We start from the raw sequence: 18,072 nt of genomic DNA, 5'->3' as shown, positions 1-18,072 counted from the left end.
TTCACGTTGACAGAAGTCTGATTCTTCTCATCCTCCACCGAGTTACAGATCCAGACAGCAGAACGTCTGGCAGGAGAAGAGTAAGAAAGAAATAAAGTCTGAAGGAAGAAATTGGCAAGAAAGAAAAAAATTTAAGTAGAATCTTTTTGAAATGTTTGCGTTTACCGTCTCAGATCTCCCATTTTTCATTGTAAAGGTTTTCCAAGAGTTGAGGAAGAGGAGGAAGAACAGGAGGAGCAACAATCTGAAATACAGTTCGACTGGTGTCACCTTGTGGAAACTTTAAATTTTATATTTTTTGTAAGATTTCTATCTTCATTTGTACCATCTGGTCTAGAACTGATCTGCTGTGCTTTATACTCCATCCATTTGTATTTCAATACGTTGGAAAATGAAGCCAACAGTTTCTGCTCCTCGATCACACGTGTTTTGCTAACTATCGATCATATGTCACATCAGAATATTCCATTACCATTTAACCCGCTATAAATATTGAACTATGGTGAACCGTGTCTTCTGTATCAAACCTACGTACGTCTGAGATGTTTCCAGGAAAAAAACCCCAGAAGATCAGTTTAGATGCGAGTTCTGGCTGATTCCAAGATGGCGGCCGTGACGCTCGGGTGACCAGTGGAGCAGCTCTGAACAGTAAACACTGCTGAAAAGTTTTCAAATTCAGAAAACCATTTATTTTTATTCAAGTATTTAAAAGCTGAAAAAAAGTGGAAATGGAGAAAAAAAAAAATAAAAGAACAAGTTCACAGACCCCCCCCCGTCTCCCCCCAGAGGCGGTCCTAAGGCACAGGCCCCGCCCCCTCTGCCCGGCTCTTCAGCTCCCTCACTACGCTGCTCATCAGGCCTCCCAGCAGCTGGTGGGCGTCGACCAGCTCCTGCAGCGAGCAGCGGCCGAGCGCCGCCGGGCTCGCCCTGCAGCACAGCGCCTGCAGCTCCGACAGCAGGGGGGCCTCCCTGACCTCCGGGAGTCCCCGGGCCTCCTGCGGCTCTGCGACGACCTCGTCCGGCAGCTCCGTGGCTGAAAACACCAGAACACACAGTTCAGCTTCCCCCTCGAGCCCAGGCTCACCACCAAACGACGGCGATCCAGGGGTCAAATTACACCGTTTAATGACTGAGAGGTTTGAACTGAAGAGTTCGGGTTTAAGGTCCAGTTCAAGCGAAAACACTCAGTAACAGGTTCTGGTTTCAGAGATGTCAAACATGAGGCACGAGGGCCGAAACTGGGCCGTAAGAAGCTCTAATATGGACAAACCACCAAGAAAACGATCAAAGTGTTAAAGAAAAAATTCTTGTTTTCTTCTTGTAAGAGATTCTTCAGAATAACACAGAGCTGAGATATCGCTGATGCTGCCACCGAGAAAATACCCAGAATGCAAAATTGGCTTCATGTTGAGATTAAAGTAACTTTCTGTGATTTTTTTTTTTGGTGTTGTTAAAAAAAAAAAAAAAAATCGACATTTTCTCCACGGATTCAGAAGCTTGAATGTACAGGTGTTCTGAGTTTAACCGTCCCGATGAAGAGCCGTCGCTCACCCAGAGTCTCTCCGGTGGTCATGTCGTCCTCGTCGGTGGTCTGGGGAGCGCTCGTTTCCTCCACCTCAGACGTCATCCTCTCCGTCTCGTCGCCGCCGCCGCGTCCTTTCCTCTGTGGAGACGAGCGTCTGTTGAAACGCGCCCAGGCCGAGTCGCCGGCTCGCCGGGGCCGCGGCGCCGGTGCCGGTTCCTCACCTGCTGCTCGTAGGTCTGGAGCGCCTTCTTGACGTTGGACATCTTGGGGGAGCGGATGGGCAGGGTCTTGACCTCGGCGGGGGTCAGAGCGCTCAGGTCGCCCACCGTCTTGATGTTTCTGGCCCGGACCAGCTGGCCGAAGCCTCGAGACCTGCGGGAGGAAGCGGCGGCGGCGGTGAGACGGCGGAAACGCGGCGAAGGGTCAGGGTGCCGAGCCGACGGCGCTCTCACCACATGTTGGAGATCTGAGGCAGCACCGCCTCCACGGGGGCGGAGCAGCCCACCAGCGCCGGGTAGATGCAGTGTTTGGAGACGGGGCGGGGCTCCTGGCTCATCTCGGAAATCTGGAGGGGAAACGAAGCGCCCGGTTCAACAAGAGGCTGGAGCAACGAACCCAGGCCGCCGCCGGACGGACGAACGCCACTCGGACTCCTTCGTGAACGTACCAGACACTTCTTGGAGCTCTTGAAGCCGGAGCTGTGAAGGTTCCGGGGGCTCAGGATCAGCAGGCCCTTCGTCGGAGTCGTCACCAGCTGGTAACAGACGCAGACGTTACGGTCAGAGTTTCGGCCTCGGTTGCTGAAGTGCTGCCGAACGCCGGTCCTACCTTCGGCGGAGGGTTGCCGCCGCCTTTGGAGCGTCTGGGCGAGCTGGTTCTGACCGCCGGGCTGCGGCGGTCGATGTCGTCAGCGGTCTCCTGCTGTTGGATCGGATTGGCGAAAGACACTCGCCTGGACTGGAGAGAGCAGAGAACCAATGAGACGTTTTACGGTGCTTCTGCCACCTCTTTGGAAACATGTGAATCTTAAGGACGGATGAGGTGAAACCGTCTCCATCCACAGACGGACACTCGTGTCTTCCACTGACCTTGACCAGGGGCGACGGACTGTCGGCCTCCAGCTGCCTCTTCTGGCTCTTCTTCAGGATGCTGCTGGACGGCGAGGCCGACGGAGACCAGATCCCTCTGGTCCTGCCGCCGCCGGGGCTCTGGCCCACGTCCGAGGCCACCACGGCCTCCAGGTCTTTCTGTTTCAATGGAGAATCTTGCAGATTAGTCCTGCAGAGTTCTCCCGGGGCAGCGTGGGTATTTACGCCGGGCTCTTCTTTGTCGGAACTCGCCGGGTCCTCCAGACTCTCTGAAATCTGGGTTTTCAAGTCTTGGTTGTTCTCCGCCACAGACGAGGCTCCGTCCTCGGCAGAGGTGTCGGGATGCTGCTGCTCCTCCTCGTCCTGGACTCGGCTCGTCTCCAGATCCGTCTCTTCTCCGGCCTCCTCTGGATGTTGGAGGCAGTCAGCGTCTGAATCATCAGGAGTTTTTCCAGAATCCATTTCAGCTCCTGAAGACTCTGAGACGGCGCTCTCAGTCGTCTCATTGAGTGGTGGAAGTGTTGCAGCCCCATCTTCGTCATCTTTTCGAGGTTCTTCTGCTTCTTCTAGGACGCCTGAAGACTCCACCTCGGCAGCGTCACCTTGTGAAGTCGTCTCTTGACTTGTTCTGGAATCTCTTTGCTCGGCCTGAACAGGGGACGGATCTTTTGTACCGTCTTCTTCTTTCAGAGGAGCTGCCTCCTCCAGCTCTGTCGTGGATTTGTTCTCAGCATCCTGTGGTCCCTGGAGAACCTCCAGGTCAGAGGATTCTTCGGTGTCGGAGGGGCTCTCTGCCTCCTGGAACTCGTCGCTGTCTGGGCCGGTCAGCTCCTTTAACGTCATGACTTGAGGATTTCGCAGCACTATTCGATGAACATACCCTTTCTTTTTGACAGTCGCTGGGCTTTCTTTGGCGTCTGAGGATTCTGATCCAGAGGAGTCTGCACTGGCCCCCGAAGCGGGGGCAGAGTTCCTCTTCGTAGTTCTTCCTTCACTCTGGATCTGGGAACTGGACCTCGTTTGCCGTTTCTGTGAATCCTTGCTTTGGTCTTGTGATTCCACTGTTTCGGGAGACGCCTTGATTCTTCTGGATCTACGTTGTGACTGGCTATCAGAAGAGGGTGTGAGAACCTCTGAGTCCTCTTGACTCAGGGGTTCATCCAGACTTCCTGCTGCTGTAGGTCTAGAGCTCACGTCATCCGAGGACTTCCTCTCTGAAGGAGGACTCGCCTCCAACTCCGGCTCGTGCTCTCGGGACTGTTTTTTGGGGGGCGAAGCAACAACTTGTGAACCCTTGTTGGGCTCGTCCTGGTCTTTTTCGGTCTGTGTAGCAGGTTCAGACTCTTGGGGGCTGCCAGCACTTTGAGGACACCGGATCTGTGAGTCTTCATTTAACTTAATGTCCTCGTTCGGCTCCAAGGGCTCGTCAGCAATCGAACTGGATTCCTTCGAACTGGAGTCCTCTTTGTCAGAAAAACTCGTCGCTTCCGCGGCGCTCGGTTCACGGATAGCGTTGACGGCTTTCTTCGGCCGACCGCGCCTCTTCGGCGTCTGACTGTCGTCGTCCGTCTGACTGGACTCCGGGCCGCTGGACCTTTTACGCCTGCGTTCTAAGTCCTCTGAGTTGTTGAACAGCTTGATTCTCTTGCGCTGTTTTTCCTGCGAGTCCTTCGGGCTGGATAAACCCCCGTCCCCCTTCGATCTCGTCCGTATCCTGCGGCTCATTTCCTCGGCGGCCTGCTGGCTCCGGGTGTTTCGCCGTTGTTGCTCCGGCTCGCTTTGAGATTCTTCTTGAGATCGTTTCCTCTTGAGCTGAGACAACTTGGCGTCCCGCTGGCTGAGGTCCTCTCCGGGGAGCGGAGGCGGGACTCTGGGCCGTCTGGACCGACTTGAGCTGGACACGGATGACTGGGAATCATCCAGCACTGACTCGGCCTCCTCTTCCTGACTGGGAGACCCCATTTCCTCCGACATGGAAGGTGTTTTACAAATTTCCTTTCCGTCCCGGGCCTGTGTGTCTGGGATGACGTCGTCCTCGGCCGCTGCGTCGCCGGGAAGCCTCTCCGTCAGTTTGATGGGCTCCGGTTTGCCCAGAGACTCTTTCGGCCGTCGAGGCGACTCGGCGGAGTGTTGGGAACTTGTCGTCTGGCTGGACTGCAAGTTGGGGGGCGAGGCGGCCTCCGGAGAGGGGGACGTCTGGCTCGACCCTGTGGAGGCTTTCGCCAGAGGACCGGTGAAAGAGGACACGACGCTCGGGCTGCCAGACTTCCCCTCGGCGTACTTCTCCAGGGTGATGAATGACTGACGACGACTGTTGAGCTTCTGTGGAGTTCCCGACACCACGTCCGAGGACGACGACGCGTTGAGGCCGGGGCTTTCTTTCGACCCGCCGTCCGCCGGCGCCGTCTCGTCACACTCGCCCTCTTCCGCTGCAGGAATGCCAGCAGAATCGGGACGAGGCTCCGCCCTCTCCCCATCTTCAGCGACAACTTCAGAGACTTCCTGGATTGCTACCTCTTTTTGGGGAACCTAAAATAAACCAAAGTCAGGTCAGTCAAAAATCTCTTATTAACTATTTAAATTTAGACCAACTTGTTAGCAGCCCTTCATTTCAGGAACAGTCAAGGTTTCATCTCAGAGTGAAACTCTTCTGATTCTCATCCAATCACCATCAAACCGATGGAGAGAGGACAGCTTGAACATAAAAGCCTGGGACATCTGGACTTGTCCTTTTGTGGGTTTCTTCTTTTTTGTGTTTTTTACCGATTGGTATTTTCAGCGGAAAACAAAAACATCCTCAAATGAGCAAAAAAATAAATCAACATTGACATGTTTAAATATGACCCCCAACAATGTCAGCAGGCCAAGCCTGGGGCTCCCTGTGATCTTTGATGGACCTTCAACAAGGCCCTGGACCTCAGGTTGGGAAACGGTGTGTGCCGTCAGTATTTTTCCTCATATCGGTGCTTCACGGGGACGTTCAGCCCGTCAGTGTGACGGAGCTCGGAGCCTGCTGAAGCTCCCGCTGTCGTCTTCAGCGCCGCCCCGGAACAGGCCCCGCCCACGACTCCCTCCACCGTGACCGGGACCGCACGCTCTGCTTACCTGAGCGGCGGAGTCTCCGGCGGCGGCGGGTTGCGCTGGCAGCTTGTCCCTGTGGAGACACAGCAGTTGACACCAGTGTTTCCTGGACCTACATGTGAGTGCAGGGTGCATGCTGGGACGTACTGCGAGTCGTCCTGGCTCTGTGTGTACTGGCTGAACGCCGTGGTGTCCAGAGAGGCGTCGAGGTTGTTGTACATGGCCGGGATGTCCACTCTGCAGATGGGAAAAGAAAGGCCGCCGTCAGCAGAGCAGCGGGCGAGGAAACGGCCGTCGGTGACGTCGACCCTTCAGGGACCCCGGACGGATTCGCACCAACCTTTTGGTCCTCATCACCTCCTTCTGGTGCTCCGTCAGGACTCGCTCTTTGGCCTCCGGGGGGATGAAGACGAAGTCGATGGAGGCTTCTTCCTCCAGGACGTCTCGGCGAGGCGGTTTGGGAGAGCCGAAGTCCAGTTTGGTCTGAAAGAAGGAAATAAAGAAAAACAGCAGTGAGGTCTCGATAAGGGATTCGAAACACGAGCCGGAGAGTTAGCACGGACGCTAACGGCGCTCCACCCTGCTCCTGATACGACTCCTTCACAGCCCAGCCGCTCCGTCAGCATCACACAGGCTACACTCAGAGCGCCATCTAGAGTATGAGTAGAGCAGCAACGTTCCAGCGACGGCGTCACAGCCTGATGTCAGCTAGCAGGAGCGCTAGCTCAGGAAGGCCGCTAGCTACTACTGCGACAGCATCAGGACATAAATTTGTTTTTCCACAGGATTTATGTGAACGATGCTGCTGGAGCGGCTAATATTGTCATACTGATATGCGAGCATGGTCCCGTTGCAGCCAATCAGATCCAATCGACACATTTGCAGTACTGGGAATATCGTGAGCCATTTCAGTTCCCAGAATGCTTTGCTCTGTGGTGTTTGCTGTATATCCAGCTTTACCCAGAAGCCTCTAGGATCAGAAATGGAATTCGTCGTGACACTGGCGCTTCAGTTTTGTTGTTACTTCTTGTGAACTGACGTCACGCGACACGAAGCCTTTTGACTCACAGAGGCCGGTTTGGGGGTCTTGGGGGTCGTGGGGGTCTTGTCCTTTGACCCGGCCGGCAGACTGACCCGACAGTCCTTCAGTCCCACCGAGACGGGGATGCCGCTGATCTTCGTCTCCAGCTGGGAGCTCTCACTCTGAGGAGGAGGAAGAGGAGTCATCCTGAGGCGTCTCCAGCCGGACGTCTCTGAAACGCTCCGATCGGTAAAAACCTCACCGCCTCCAGTCCGCCCAGCTCGCCGGGAACGTCCGACGCCTGGAAGCCGGGGAGGATGATGGGAGTTCTCTGCCTCACCTGCAGCAGGACGGGCCTGGGGAGAGGAAACAGGGAGGCTGTCAGCTTCTCGACTCAACGTCGAATCATTTAATCATTTCTACTGTATTATCTGTAAAGACTTTAAATGATGAATTGTTCACAATCGCACTTCTGAGCGCCGACGATCCGGACGCCTGTACCTGATCTCTTCGGGGTACGACAGGCTGGCGGTGTTGGCGAAGGTGGCGTTCCAGAAGTGCGTGGCGGCGAGGCGGACCTGCTTGTTCCTGTGCGGGAAGGCGGCGCAGAGCAGAGGCGAGAGCAGCGCCAGCAGCTCCGAGTCGAAGGCCAGAGCCGAGCGGGTCTGCAGGCCGCCCAGCACGTCCGCCAGGAGCTTCTCCAGCTGCTTGTCCACCTGCGGGAGGCGGAGCTCCGTCACCGACCCATTCGGACCCGCCCAACTGCCCCGCCCACTCCGCTGGCCCCACCCACCTTTACGTGAGGCTCGCCGCCCTCCTCCCCGAACAGGCGGGCGAGCGTCGGGACCAGGCCGGCCAGCGCCTCCCGAACGGCGTCGGGCAGGGCGAGGCCGCCGAAGAGCGCCGACACGACGGCGAGCAGCGCCGGCGCCGCGGCCTCGCAGGACGAGGCGGGGGCGTCCAGCCAGGCGACGAGGCAGCGCACCAGCAGCGACAGGAACCCGGACAGGTTCCCCAGAGCGCGGCTCTTCTTCTGCGTCCGGCCGACCGGCGTGTGAGGAGCTGCGGGAGGGGCGGGGTTACAACCAGGACACACACACCACTTCCTGACTACCCTTTAACAAGGCGCCCGGACCGAACCGGGACGGATGTCTGATCTGCTCTTACACTGCAGCTTCTGCTGGAACTGCGGCGTGAACGGAGAGAAGTCCACACACTCCACCATCACCTGCAGCATGCCGGCCAGCGCGCTCGCCGTGGGCGGAGCCTGAGGGACACGGCAGGCGGTCAGACTGGAAGGCCAATCAGAACATGGACCTGGAGCAGGAGCCGGTACGCGCCGACCTCTGACCTCTCCTCTACTCACGCTCAGAGCCTCCGGGTCCAGCGCCGCCGCCATCTTGGCGCTCAGCTCCTCGCAGCAGATGTTCTCCTCGGCCGTGACGACCAGAGCGGAGCAGCGGTCGAACACCCTGTACAGCCGGGACCAGGAGAGGAGCATGGCCTTCTGGGACGCCTGAACGCAACACGGGGGAGTCAGAAGTCAGGGGTCAGGGGTCAGGGAGGCCTCCGGGGGGGAACACGGGACGCGGCGACAGACAGACCTGCGGGAGTGCGGCGCCCGGAAGGAGCTGCGTGACGGGGAACGTCAGCGCCGAGTGCACAGCGCTGAAGTCGTGCTCCAGAGCGTCGCCTTGGTTCACCTCATTGGACTGGAAGCAGGAGGAGGTTACTGAGCGTGTCTGGAGGCGACCGTGTTGTAATCGGCACTTCATAAATAAAGCTGAATTGAACCGATATCACGGTATGTCGTCGTATCGCGATTTTCAATTTTCTGTATTTGATTTTAACTTAACACAAGTTCCGAAACGGTATTGATCAATCAAACTGACTGAAAACATGATAGACTCTTCTTCTCTTCCATCAACAGATCAGCTGCTCTCTCGTCTCAGCTGGACTGAGCGTCATCGAGCCCCGCCCCCCGGGGGCGGAGCCTCCCCCACCTGTGTGATGGTGTCGGTGAGCGGGCCGACCACCGCGCTCCACATCCTCCACAGCACCTCCTTGCTCTGCAGCTGGGGGGCGCAGCGGCTCGCCGCCGCCAGCACCGCCTCGGCGAACGCCAGCGGGGAGGCGGGGCCGGAAAGGCCGCAGCCAACCAGCGCCTGGAGGCAGTCCAGGAACCTGAGGGCGGAGGGGGGCGGGTTATGGCGGTCCAGCAGGGGGCGGGGCTACGGCAGGACGACCCCTCACCTGTCGTGGAGGGCGGGGGAGGACAGAGCGCCGCTGTCGTACAGGAGCAGGATGAGGAAGAGCGCCGGCGTGCCCTGAGGGGAGACAAGACACGGTCAGAAACCGCCGTCGCTGCGTTGCCACGGAGACCGGCCGCCGGCTGACTCACGTTCAGCACGTCCATCTTCCCGACCTGGTAGGAGGCGGAGCTGAGGACTTTGGGAGGGAGAGTCTGCACCGTGGCCTCCAGCAGAGCCTGAGGAGCCGGAGGGCGGAGAGACACAGATTTAAACGGCCAACAGGCGGGCTGCACGCTTCCGGCAAAAAACCTAATGGCGATTTTCCAGACCAATATTGAGATTCGATTTTCAATTTTTATATTTCAGATATCGAAGACATCTGCATGAAACTGCCAAAATAATGAGTCAGTTAGTTTTAGAGGAGCCACCTGGCTAGCATAGCTACAAGCAAGCAGATGTTATTTGCACATGTGATCAGGTGGCAAAGGATTATGGGAACCGTAGACAAACGGTCTCATCATATTTGATCGCAGCAACAGGAGCGCAGACAAACTTGTTTAATCCTACGTCACTACGTCAAAGCGGGGAGGCTGCAAAAAAAAAAAAAAAAAAAAAGGAAAAGAAAAAACCGTAGCGTCTTACGTTTACATTATTGCGCGAGGCCAAACCTCAATGTCGATTAGATTTCAATTAATCGTGCAGCCCTACCGACAGGCGTTTGCTTCAGAGCATCTACTTCAGAAAGTCTTCAGGAACACGATTCAACCGTTTCCGTTCTGAAGTTAAAGCCGATTAAAAACCAGCGGAATTTGAGAATCGAATCGAATCGTGAAAGAAGCTCACGGTTCCAGACCGGCGGGTTTCTGCCGCTTCTATGGAAACAAACTGTTTTCAAAAACACGTATTTCCTGGATGGAGCCTTCGTATCTTTTAAACCATAGAATCTTAAAAGCCGATAGCGGTGCTAGCGCTGAAAAGCCGGTCGGGTACGATCGCAGCTCTTTACAGTTAAATCTCCGGGACGTCGCCAACCAGACGACGGCGCCGCCGACGGGTTCGCCTGGACGCGGTTGGTCCGGTACTTCCTGTCTGGACGCGGTTGGTCCGGTACTTCCTGTCTGGACGCGGTTGGTCCGGTACTTCTGTCTGGACGCGGTGGTCCGGTACTTCCTGTCTGGACGGTTCTTACCATCACTCTGTCGGCAGGCAGTTGCTCCGACTCCACGACGCTCTGCAGCGCCTGCAGCGTCAGCGTCACGCAGCCCTGGCGCTCCTTCTTGCTGCCGCCTGATGGAACCGGGAGACACAGGGTCAGTTCTCTGGACCAGACCTGGATCTGGACCGGGTCCTGAGACGTGAAGGTTCATCATCGGGGTCGTCCCCCTCAGAGTGTCTTCGCTCTCACAGCCGTCAGACCGCCGGGGCTGCCGGACGCTCAGACTTAAACTGATGACAGTGTGAGTGGTTCTGGGCAGGAGGGGGGGACGGGGTCTCGCCGGTCCCCTCCCGTCGGGACGGAGCCCAGAACCAATCAGAGTGATCTTTGTGGGGCTGCGGGGGCGGGCCACGGCTTGAAGGGCGCCGCCCACAGAGCAGCGACACAGTGGAGACAAGGACAGTGAGAACTCGCTCTGACAGGAAGATGGACGACGCGGAGACGACGGCGAGAGCGAGCGTCTGATCAGAGAGACACTCACCGGACTCGATGGTCAAGTTGACGAATCGCAGCAAGTTTGTCCAGATGACCGGTCAGAAGAGACTCTGAAAGACATAAAAAAACAAGTCAGACTGAAAACCCGACGCCTCCCATCCCGGCGGGGCTTTCTGGAAACGAGCAGACGAGCAGAGACGAGGCTCCTGCTGCAGGACGACGGTTTCCCTTGAGCTGGAACCGCCTCCCGTTACCTGGCGCTTCTGTCCCCACGCAGCCGAAGCCGTCTCGGACGCTGGAGATCAGCACGGCGGCGGCTTGTTGAAGGACGACGCTCCGGACAGCAGCGGGTGGCTCAGCGGCTTCTGGAGGGACGCGAAGAGGTGCAATCGTGGTTCGGTGAGTGTTGTCGATGAAACCGCCGCTCGTTTTAAGCGGTTGCAGAGAAACACAGACATTCATACGGACGGATCGTCACGTCGGACTGTCGCTACGGTAAACTGCCAACTCAAACGACCTGGAGCCGGAGCTGGAGCGGGACTCACCCAGACTCAGGGTCAGCTGGTTCTTGGGCGGCGGCGGCGGCTTCCGGTCCCGGAGTAGTTGCAGCAGCATCTCCAGGCCAGCAGCTGGATGGACGGAAGCTGGACGGCGACGTGACGCTGTGGTTCAGAGAGAACCGGAACGAGCTGCCCGACTGCTGAAGCCTGCACACACACACCGCAGGGGGACATCACACAAGCTCGTGTGTGTGTGTGTGTGTGTGTGTGTGTGTTGAAGTGACAGACCCCCACCTGACTTGGGGGTGGCGGGGGAAGCAGTTCCATTTGAGATGGAGCTTCTGGAAGACGAAGAGTCGAACCCGAAGGTGCACTGGAGGAGGGGGACAGACACCTGGGGGTGGGAGGGGGGACGAGAGAGAGAGAGAGAGAGCTCAACAACAACACGGACCTCTACAAAAAGCCTCGCCAGGTTGAGCCTGAAGCCACGTCTCTGACGGCGAAGTCAGGAAAACCGACCAGTCGAAGTTGGAGGACAGGTTGGGCCCGAGCCTGCACGGCCAGGTACCACCACAACCTCCACCTTGGTGAGCGCAGCAGCGCCTCGGTGCGCACGTGGATGAGGACAGCGGCTGCATCAGCAGCTTCATGCGCTTGGCGCTGGACAGGATGTCTGCGGGAGGCGGAGGAGGGAGGGGCGTCAGGGAGGGGGGGGGGGGGGGGGGGCCTCCGAGGGGGCGGGGCCGTGACGCGACCTCACCTGGTTGAGAGCGAAGTTGTCGTGAGGCTCTTCCAGGCGATGAAGGCGATCTTCTTGATGGCGGGAGACGAGCTGCGGAAGCCGAGCTCCTCCAGGGGGAGCAGCGAGTGATGAACGGGCCGCCTCGGTGCAGCAGCTGCCAGACAAACAGCGGGCCTACTTTCCTGACTCCGCCCACTGTCCCCGCAGCCCTGACGGCCCCTCCCTTACCTTCCCCAGCAGCTTCACGAACAGGCGGCCACAGCTTCAGGACGTTGCTCTCGTTCTTAGACATGAAGAGCTTCTGCGCTCCGGGATCAGTTTCTGTCAGGGGAGGGAGGAAGTTAGCTCCAGGAGGGCGGGGCCAGCTCCGGGAGGGCGGGGCCAGCTCCGGGAGCTCGGTGTGAAGATAACCCTCGCTCACCGTGGACATCATGGGCTCGATGACCGGCGGCCACCTCCGCCTGCCTCTCCAGCAGCAGCGGCAGCCCCAGCTCCATGGCCGCCGCCGCACGCAGACGCACCTTGGAGGCGGAGTGGACGACCAGCGGGACGACCAGCTTGGCCCCCCGCACGGCGTCCTCGCCCATGGAGGAGGGAACCTGCTCCAGCAGGCCTGAGGACGGAGAGACGATGAGTGGAACCGGGGCCGACGGCGAGGAGGAGGCGGCACGAGTCCCGAGCTACGACCGCGTCGGCTTCACATCACCATGACAACAAAGAGGAAAAACAGCAACTGGCAACGCAGAGGAGGAAAGCCGTCGATGCACCGCGACCTCAAAACAACTTCACTACATTGTGACAAGACGACGGCGCCTCATCGTCGTCATGTTGATGACGACATTGACATCACGGCGCCATGACGACGCCAGCAGGAGGACGAGGACAGCGGCCGCTGCATCCTCCTCCAGGCTGAACAGGTCCCTACACCGGGGCGCGTCGTGATGCTAACGCTCCTCTGATTCGCCGACGGCGAGCACCTGATGATGACGTTGAGGGCTTCGTGCTCCATGGGTGACGGACTGGACGTCCTCCCGGACCCACACGCTCTCCACCTCCCCAGGATGGACGGCACCTGAGGGGGACACGGTCCAGGATGACCCGGGGTTCAGACCCGCCCCCGCCCCCTCCTCCACGACGACACACACTCACTTTTTTGGCGACCATGTCTGCGGGGAAGTTCTGTTTGGAGATTACCCACAATGCCCGGGTGCAGTGTTTCTTTTCGGTGGATTTGATCACCACCGAGCACAGCCCCGCCAGGATCTCCCCGGTGAAGGTTTCTGCAGAGACAGACAGGCTTCAGTACGGCTCCTCCGCCCACTCAGGGCCGCGCCGTGCGGGGAAACAAACGCACCCGACAGCCTGGCGGCGACCTGGGGGTGATAGACGCAGAAGCCCAGGGCCTGCAGGGCGGCCTGGCTCAGCTCGGGGCTGGAGCTGCTCATGTGACCCTGCAAAACACCAACATGAGGCGCGGCGGCGGCGGCGGCGGCGGCGGGAAGCCGACGGAGCGATCCATCAGACGGAGCGTTCCTCACCAGGATGGAGTTCGCCAGGAGGCAGAAGTACTTCTCCACCGCCGGGAGGAACTGACGGCCCTCGTCTCCGCTGATTCGGCTGCAGGAGGAAGAGGAGGGGTCAAACTCTGCACCCGCCTCGCCCCCAGTCAGGGGGGCGTCCGGGAGCGGCGCTCACCTGGCGATGGTCAGGTAGGCGTCCGTGTGCTCCGCCTGTCCGGCGGAGCGCTCCTCCAGGGTCTCCAGCAGCGGCAGGAGGCCGCAGGCGGTCCGCAGGCCCCGCCCCGCCATCAGTACTGCTCCCCTCCTGGACGCCTGGAGTCTGGAGGAGGAGCCCGGAGAGCCCGGTCAACCACACCTGGAGGGGAAAGGCTGCAGCTGAACCGGCGCTCTGGGTGTGAGGAGGAGAGGAGCCACGTCGCTCCAGGGTCATGACGGCGGCGAGCGTAATACGAAGACTTTTTTAATGCATTCTGGGGAATCTTGGGGTAAAAAGCTGTGATCGACATGTCCGCAGTTTCTTAAAGAAAATGACTCCACACTTCAATCTCAACCACTTTCCTTTCCTGCCTTGCTGCACTCGTCCCGGGGTTTGGGTCGAGTAATAGAACGCCTTTTTCTGATTGGTTGAGAGGAGGTCATGACTCGAGTGGGTGATGTGCTCAACCGCCAGGTCCTGTTCACGTCGCACGCCCAGCACGCCAGACAACACTGCCAAGAACAACGCTTAAAGCTCGTGTCCGGAGTTTCCGTTCGTTTCCAACTTATGCATCATTTTTCAACAGAACTTAAATGTGTCAGTCTGGTTCCATACTACAATATAATATTAGCATAAAGCAATATAAAAATTTATCCACTGTCTGCTGAACATCCACCATAAACAGCTCAACATGTAGGATGCTGTAGGACTCAGAGGCTCTCATTTTCACCCGGATAATAGCGTGCACAATTAAGGGGGGCGTGGCTTGGTCGGTCATGAAAGCAGAGGGAGGGCGGAACCTGAGACTTTGGATGAAAAAAAACCTCTCTCTTTCAAAACTCCGGACACGAGCTTTAAGCTCCTTTAAAGTTACTTCATACCACCGCCGCCCTCTACCAGCACGATGAAGATGTAGCGAGGCTGTTTCAGCAGGACAACGACCCCAAACACGACCAGGAAGCACTCAGCCGGTTTCAGAGAAAGACGACAAGGTTAACAGGAGTCGGAGGTTCTTCCCCCGACCGCCATTTCAGTGGAGTCTCAATGAAATCAAACTCGGCAGTTCTTATTCCCAGACAACTTCATGATTTAGTGAAACGCAATCTTTATCCGCTCCTTGAAAAAAATGGGCAGATATGGAAAGGCAGTCACTGCTTTCTATCTCTCTGTGGCTCAAGGTTATCAAGGCGAACTGTGCTCCCAAGTAATGATATTCTTCCGTCTCTCCCCCTGAATATTCCCACCAGTCCTTTAGAAATAATTAAATTACTCTGTCAAACAACATAAAAAAAATATTTTTTGGAATGTCAAAAAGCCAAGAATGAATCTAGGAAAGCTACAACTACAAAACAGAAAAACGAGGACTGGGTCTTCCAAAAGTGTGGTTTGTTGTCATTCTGCATCAGCCTGAGAGACCTGGCCACACCGACTCTTCCCCCACGGTTCACATAGAACAATCGCACCGCTCCTCACTTCCCCCACTGCTGTTCTCGTCCTCCAGAATGCCACCAAATGCTCCATCCCATCCCATCCTTTCTGACATGAAGGAAATCTGGAGGACAGTGGCCATTATTACAAATAATAAACCCATATTTTAGGAAGTCTTGTGGGTTGTGGGACAATCCTAAACTCCTAATAGGACAATCCGCAGCCATATGGAAAGACGCCTCTCTATTATTCTGCGCTCATAAAATAATTCTGGCCATAATAACATCACAGCCATGAAAACAACGTGGGGGAAAAAGAGAGTTAGATTTTTATTGAAGACCAAGATTGGGCTAAATTATTGGCATTAATGAGTATGCCTCCAGATACAAGTTCAAAATTCTCCACCGATATCATCAGTGCCTTAGCAGGTTGCTTAGATCAGGGTTGAAAGACATCCCAGACAGCTGGAGATGCAGCAGGGTGGAATCTAGTTCATGCACACAGGTCCAGGCTTTCTGGACCAGGATTCCTAATTACATCTCAGGGACAGACTACAAACGCTCTCCTCTACTGTACACACTGGCATAAACCTAAAGCCGGCAGCCACTCGGTAAAACCTTCAGCCGACTGGGTCCAAACCAGCAACATGACTGGTAAACGCAGGATAATGAGAAAGTGGAGAGACGTTGTGGGCCCATTATTTCAGGACGGGTCTCTGAACTGGGTCAGGCGGCAGAATCTCAGGAAATTATTATAGCTTGATGAATGAGGAAGAGAATTGAAATGATAAATGGGGAAAAAAATTCTGCTTTTTCACTCAATGAACAAGACATGACAGGCCCATGTCCAGTGTTTATTATTTCATTACTGTCCAACTTTTCCATTGTCAATTTGTACTCTAATCATCTTTGTCAACCTCAGTTTCAATGAATCATTAGTGCTTATAAATATGATGGTGTATATAAACGTGTGTGTGTGTGTGTGTGTGTGTGTGGGGGGGGGGGTGGGGGGGGGGGGGGGGGGGTTAAATAAACCAGGGTTTCCCAACCCTGGTCCTCGGGGTACACTATCCTGCATGTTTTGGATGTTTCCCTCTTCCAACACACCTGATCCAAATGATCAGGATTGTTACTAGGCTTCTGCAGAGCTTGATAACGAGCTGGTCATGTGAATCAGGTGTGTTGGAAGAGGGAAACATCCAAAACATGCAGGATAGTGTTCCCTGAGGACCAGGGTTGGGAACCCTGATATAAATACTTGGAACCTACAGCATCTCTGAATTGTAAGATAGACATGATAATATGGACACTGAGTATTTAAGGATTGTGATTCCTGATCTAATGGTGGTAACTGGACAAACCTTTAAGGAGTTCTTTGTTTTGCTGTGTTTGCTGTCACTTTATCCACTGCTCTTTGCTTGTATTGAAAAAGCCGAATAAAAATGTAGGTCATTAAACCCATTAAAACAACCCATAGATCTATACAGGGGAGCAGTGATCTCCATGAGGCTCTGCATTGTTTCTGAGCCACATTATTTGCAAGCAGTTTGAAGGATTGCTGCATGCACCTGCACAACGCGTTATCTGGACAAGTGAAACAGACACCCATCCAGTCACTCCGGGACCCCCAGAAGTCCCCCCACCAGGCTGCAGCGACCCCCAGGAACCAAAGAGCCCGGGAAAGCAGCCCGAGTCATAAAGCAGTGAGCACCATGCTAACGCGAGGTAGCCTGGAAGTTAGCCGCCGCTAGGAGAACTTTTCCTGCCCGATAACCCGCCTCACCTGTCAGACAACCCGCAGCCAGTCGACAGGAGGGGGTCAACCCGCCTCCACAGCGGCTCCGTGGAGGCAGACACCCGGCAGAGGCTCGCAGCTGCCCCGCAGCCCCCTCAGCAGCCTGGCCGCTCTCCGCTCGATCAGACGGGACGCGGAAACACCATCAAACCCGGCGTGGGGGCTTCTCCTCGGCTCGGCTCGCCTCGCCTCGCGCTGGGAGCTCCGTGGAGCTTCTAAATTCCACTTTTGTCCCTGTTTCTCCTTTTTCCTCCTCTTCGCTCCCTCTTGTTGCTCCGCTCTGACTTTCACCCCGCGAAATCTACCCGCGCCAAACTGCACGCACGCTGACGTACGAAATTAACTCTGACCCCGTGACGTCACTCAAGACACCGCCCACTTACTACCTAATTAGGAAAACATTGAAACCAGGTGCGTTCACGATGGCAAGCCAAGTAGACGGAGCTAGACGAAGCAGACGGCGCAGCCGGGGCGGAGTATACTCCCCCGTCGCCGCCACGGCGTTCCTACGCCGACAACCCTACGCCGCTACTGAACATATCTTGCTCCTGCGTCAAGGGAACGCCCTCCTCTGCCAAGCCGCTAGCAATCACAACAACAATGCGGCTTCCGTAGCTCCGGCTTTACCTAGACATAGATCTATGACATAGATTTCTAGACGTACGTATCTAGACACGCGTGCATTTACCGAACATATTCTGCATATATGACATATCTGGTGACACCGGGCTGTGGTGGAGGAGAGGCTGAGCAGACCGTGATGAAATATTGGTGAAACTAATGAGCTTTTGGACGATTAAAGCCGTTTTCGGAGCGGCTATACACATAGCCCCGTCTGCTAACAGTGCTAACACAGTATAGGGATGTGCGCCGCTCAATTTTGGATCTCAATTTCTCCCGAAGCACTGTTCGGATCAGAAAAGCATTTCGGGTGAGTTCTACTTTATTCTATAAACAACGCGAAAGCGGACCAATCACAGCCCTCGACGTTCACGTCACCACGCGTCGAAACGACGCGAAGTCACAATTTTCGGGAGGCGCACGTCAAGCCCCGACGTAGCCCGACGTAGCCCGTCGTAGGGCTACGACGTCTACGTCGTAGGAACGACGTAGCGGCGAAGTAAGGCCTCAGTATACTTCCCCGTCGCCGCTACGTCGTTCCTACGACGTAGACGTCGTAGCCCTACGACGTAGCCCGTCGTAGGGCTACGTCGGGGCTTGACGTGCGCCTCCCGAAAATTGTGACTTTGCGTCGTTTCGACGCGTGGTGACGT

The 18,072-nt window shown here is 56.3% G+C and overlaps 2 protein-coding genes and 1 pseudogene across 2 annotated transcripts; all 3 read right to left on the bottom strand.

The window, feature by feature from the left end:
* Nucleotides 1-794: 794 nt before the first annotated feature.
* Nucleotides 795-8,216, bottom strand: LOC115403312 (telomere-associated protein RIF1-like). The gene is made up of 16 exons (XM_030112173.1): nucleotides 8,082-8,216; nucleotides 7,883-7,982; nucleotides 7,509-7,777; nucleotides 7,217-7,431; nucleotides 6,978-7,071; nucleotides 6,763-6,897; nucleotides 6,035-6,177; nucleotides 5,842-5,931; nucleotides 5,719-5,767; nucleotides 2,614-5,142; nucleotides 2,354-2,482; nucleotides 2,193-2,279; nucleotides 1,978-2,090; nucleotides 1,747-1,897; nucleotides 1,552-1,663; nucleotides 795-1,033 (listed from the first exon to the last, which is right to left on the bottom strand). Exons 1-16 carry the CDS (start codon nucleotides 8,214-8,216, stop codon nucleotides 795-797), a joined length of 4,590 nt encoding a protein of 1,529 aa, XP_029968033.1.
* Nucleotides 8,200-11,509, bottom strand: LOC115402671 (uncharacterized; annotated as a pseudogene).
* On the bottom strand, nucleotides 11,288-17,132 carry LOC115403306 (telomere-associated protein RIF1-like). Its single transcript, XM_030112166.1, is given in 19 exon segments — nucleotides 11,288-11,325; nucleotides 11,413-11,491; nucleotides 11,634-11,669; nucleotides 11,671-11,741; nucleotides 11,744-11,794; nucleotides 11,881-11,901; nucleotides 11,904-11,987; nucleotides 11,990-12,014; nucleotides 12,089-12,112; nucleotides 12,114-12,166; nucleotides 12,169-12,181; nucleotides 12,282-12,305; nucleotides 12,307-12,471; nucleotides 12,837-12,932; nucleotides 13,010-13,140; nucleotides 13,215-13,311; nucleotides 13,399-13,477; nucleotides 13,556-13,735; nucleotides 16,787-17,132. Coding segments are annotated over 18 exon segments (1,200 nt in total). The 5' UTR covers nucleotides 13,669-13,735; nucleotides 16,787-17,132.
* Between the last annotated feature and the right edge of the window lie 940 nt (nucleotides 17,133-18,072).

This window comes from Salarias fasciatus, chromosome 16 (genome assembly GCF_902148845.1).
Source record: "Salarias fasciatus chromosome 16, fSalaFa1.1, whole genome shotgun sequence".
Taxonomy (NCBI): domain Eukaryota; kingdom Metazoa; phylum Chordata; class Actinopteri; order Blenniiformes; family Blenniidae; genus Salarias; species Salarias fasciatus.
This window is presented reverse-complemented; position numbering and strand designations above follow the sequence as displayed.

Excerpts from the sequence above, each read along its gene's own strand:
- LOC115403312 (XM_030112173.1), bottom strand. The coding sequence starts at position 8,216 with ATGCTCCTCTCCTGGTCCCGGCTGTACAGGGTGTTCGACCGCTGCTCC. Across the intron at positions 7,778-7,882 it reads GTTCCAGCAGAAGCTGCAGT|CTCCTCACACGCCGGTCGGC; the intron begins GTAAGAGCAGAT and ends CCCCTCCCGCAG. Across the intron at positions 5,932-6,034 it reads GAGGTGATGAGGACCAAAAG|AGTGGACATCCCGGCCATGT; the intron begins GTTGGTGCGAAT and ends TCCCATCTGCAG.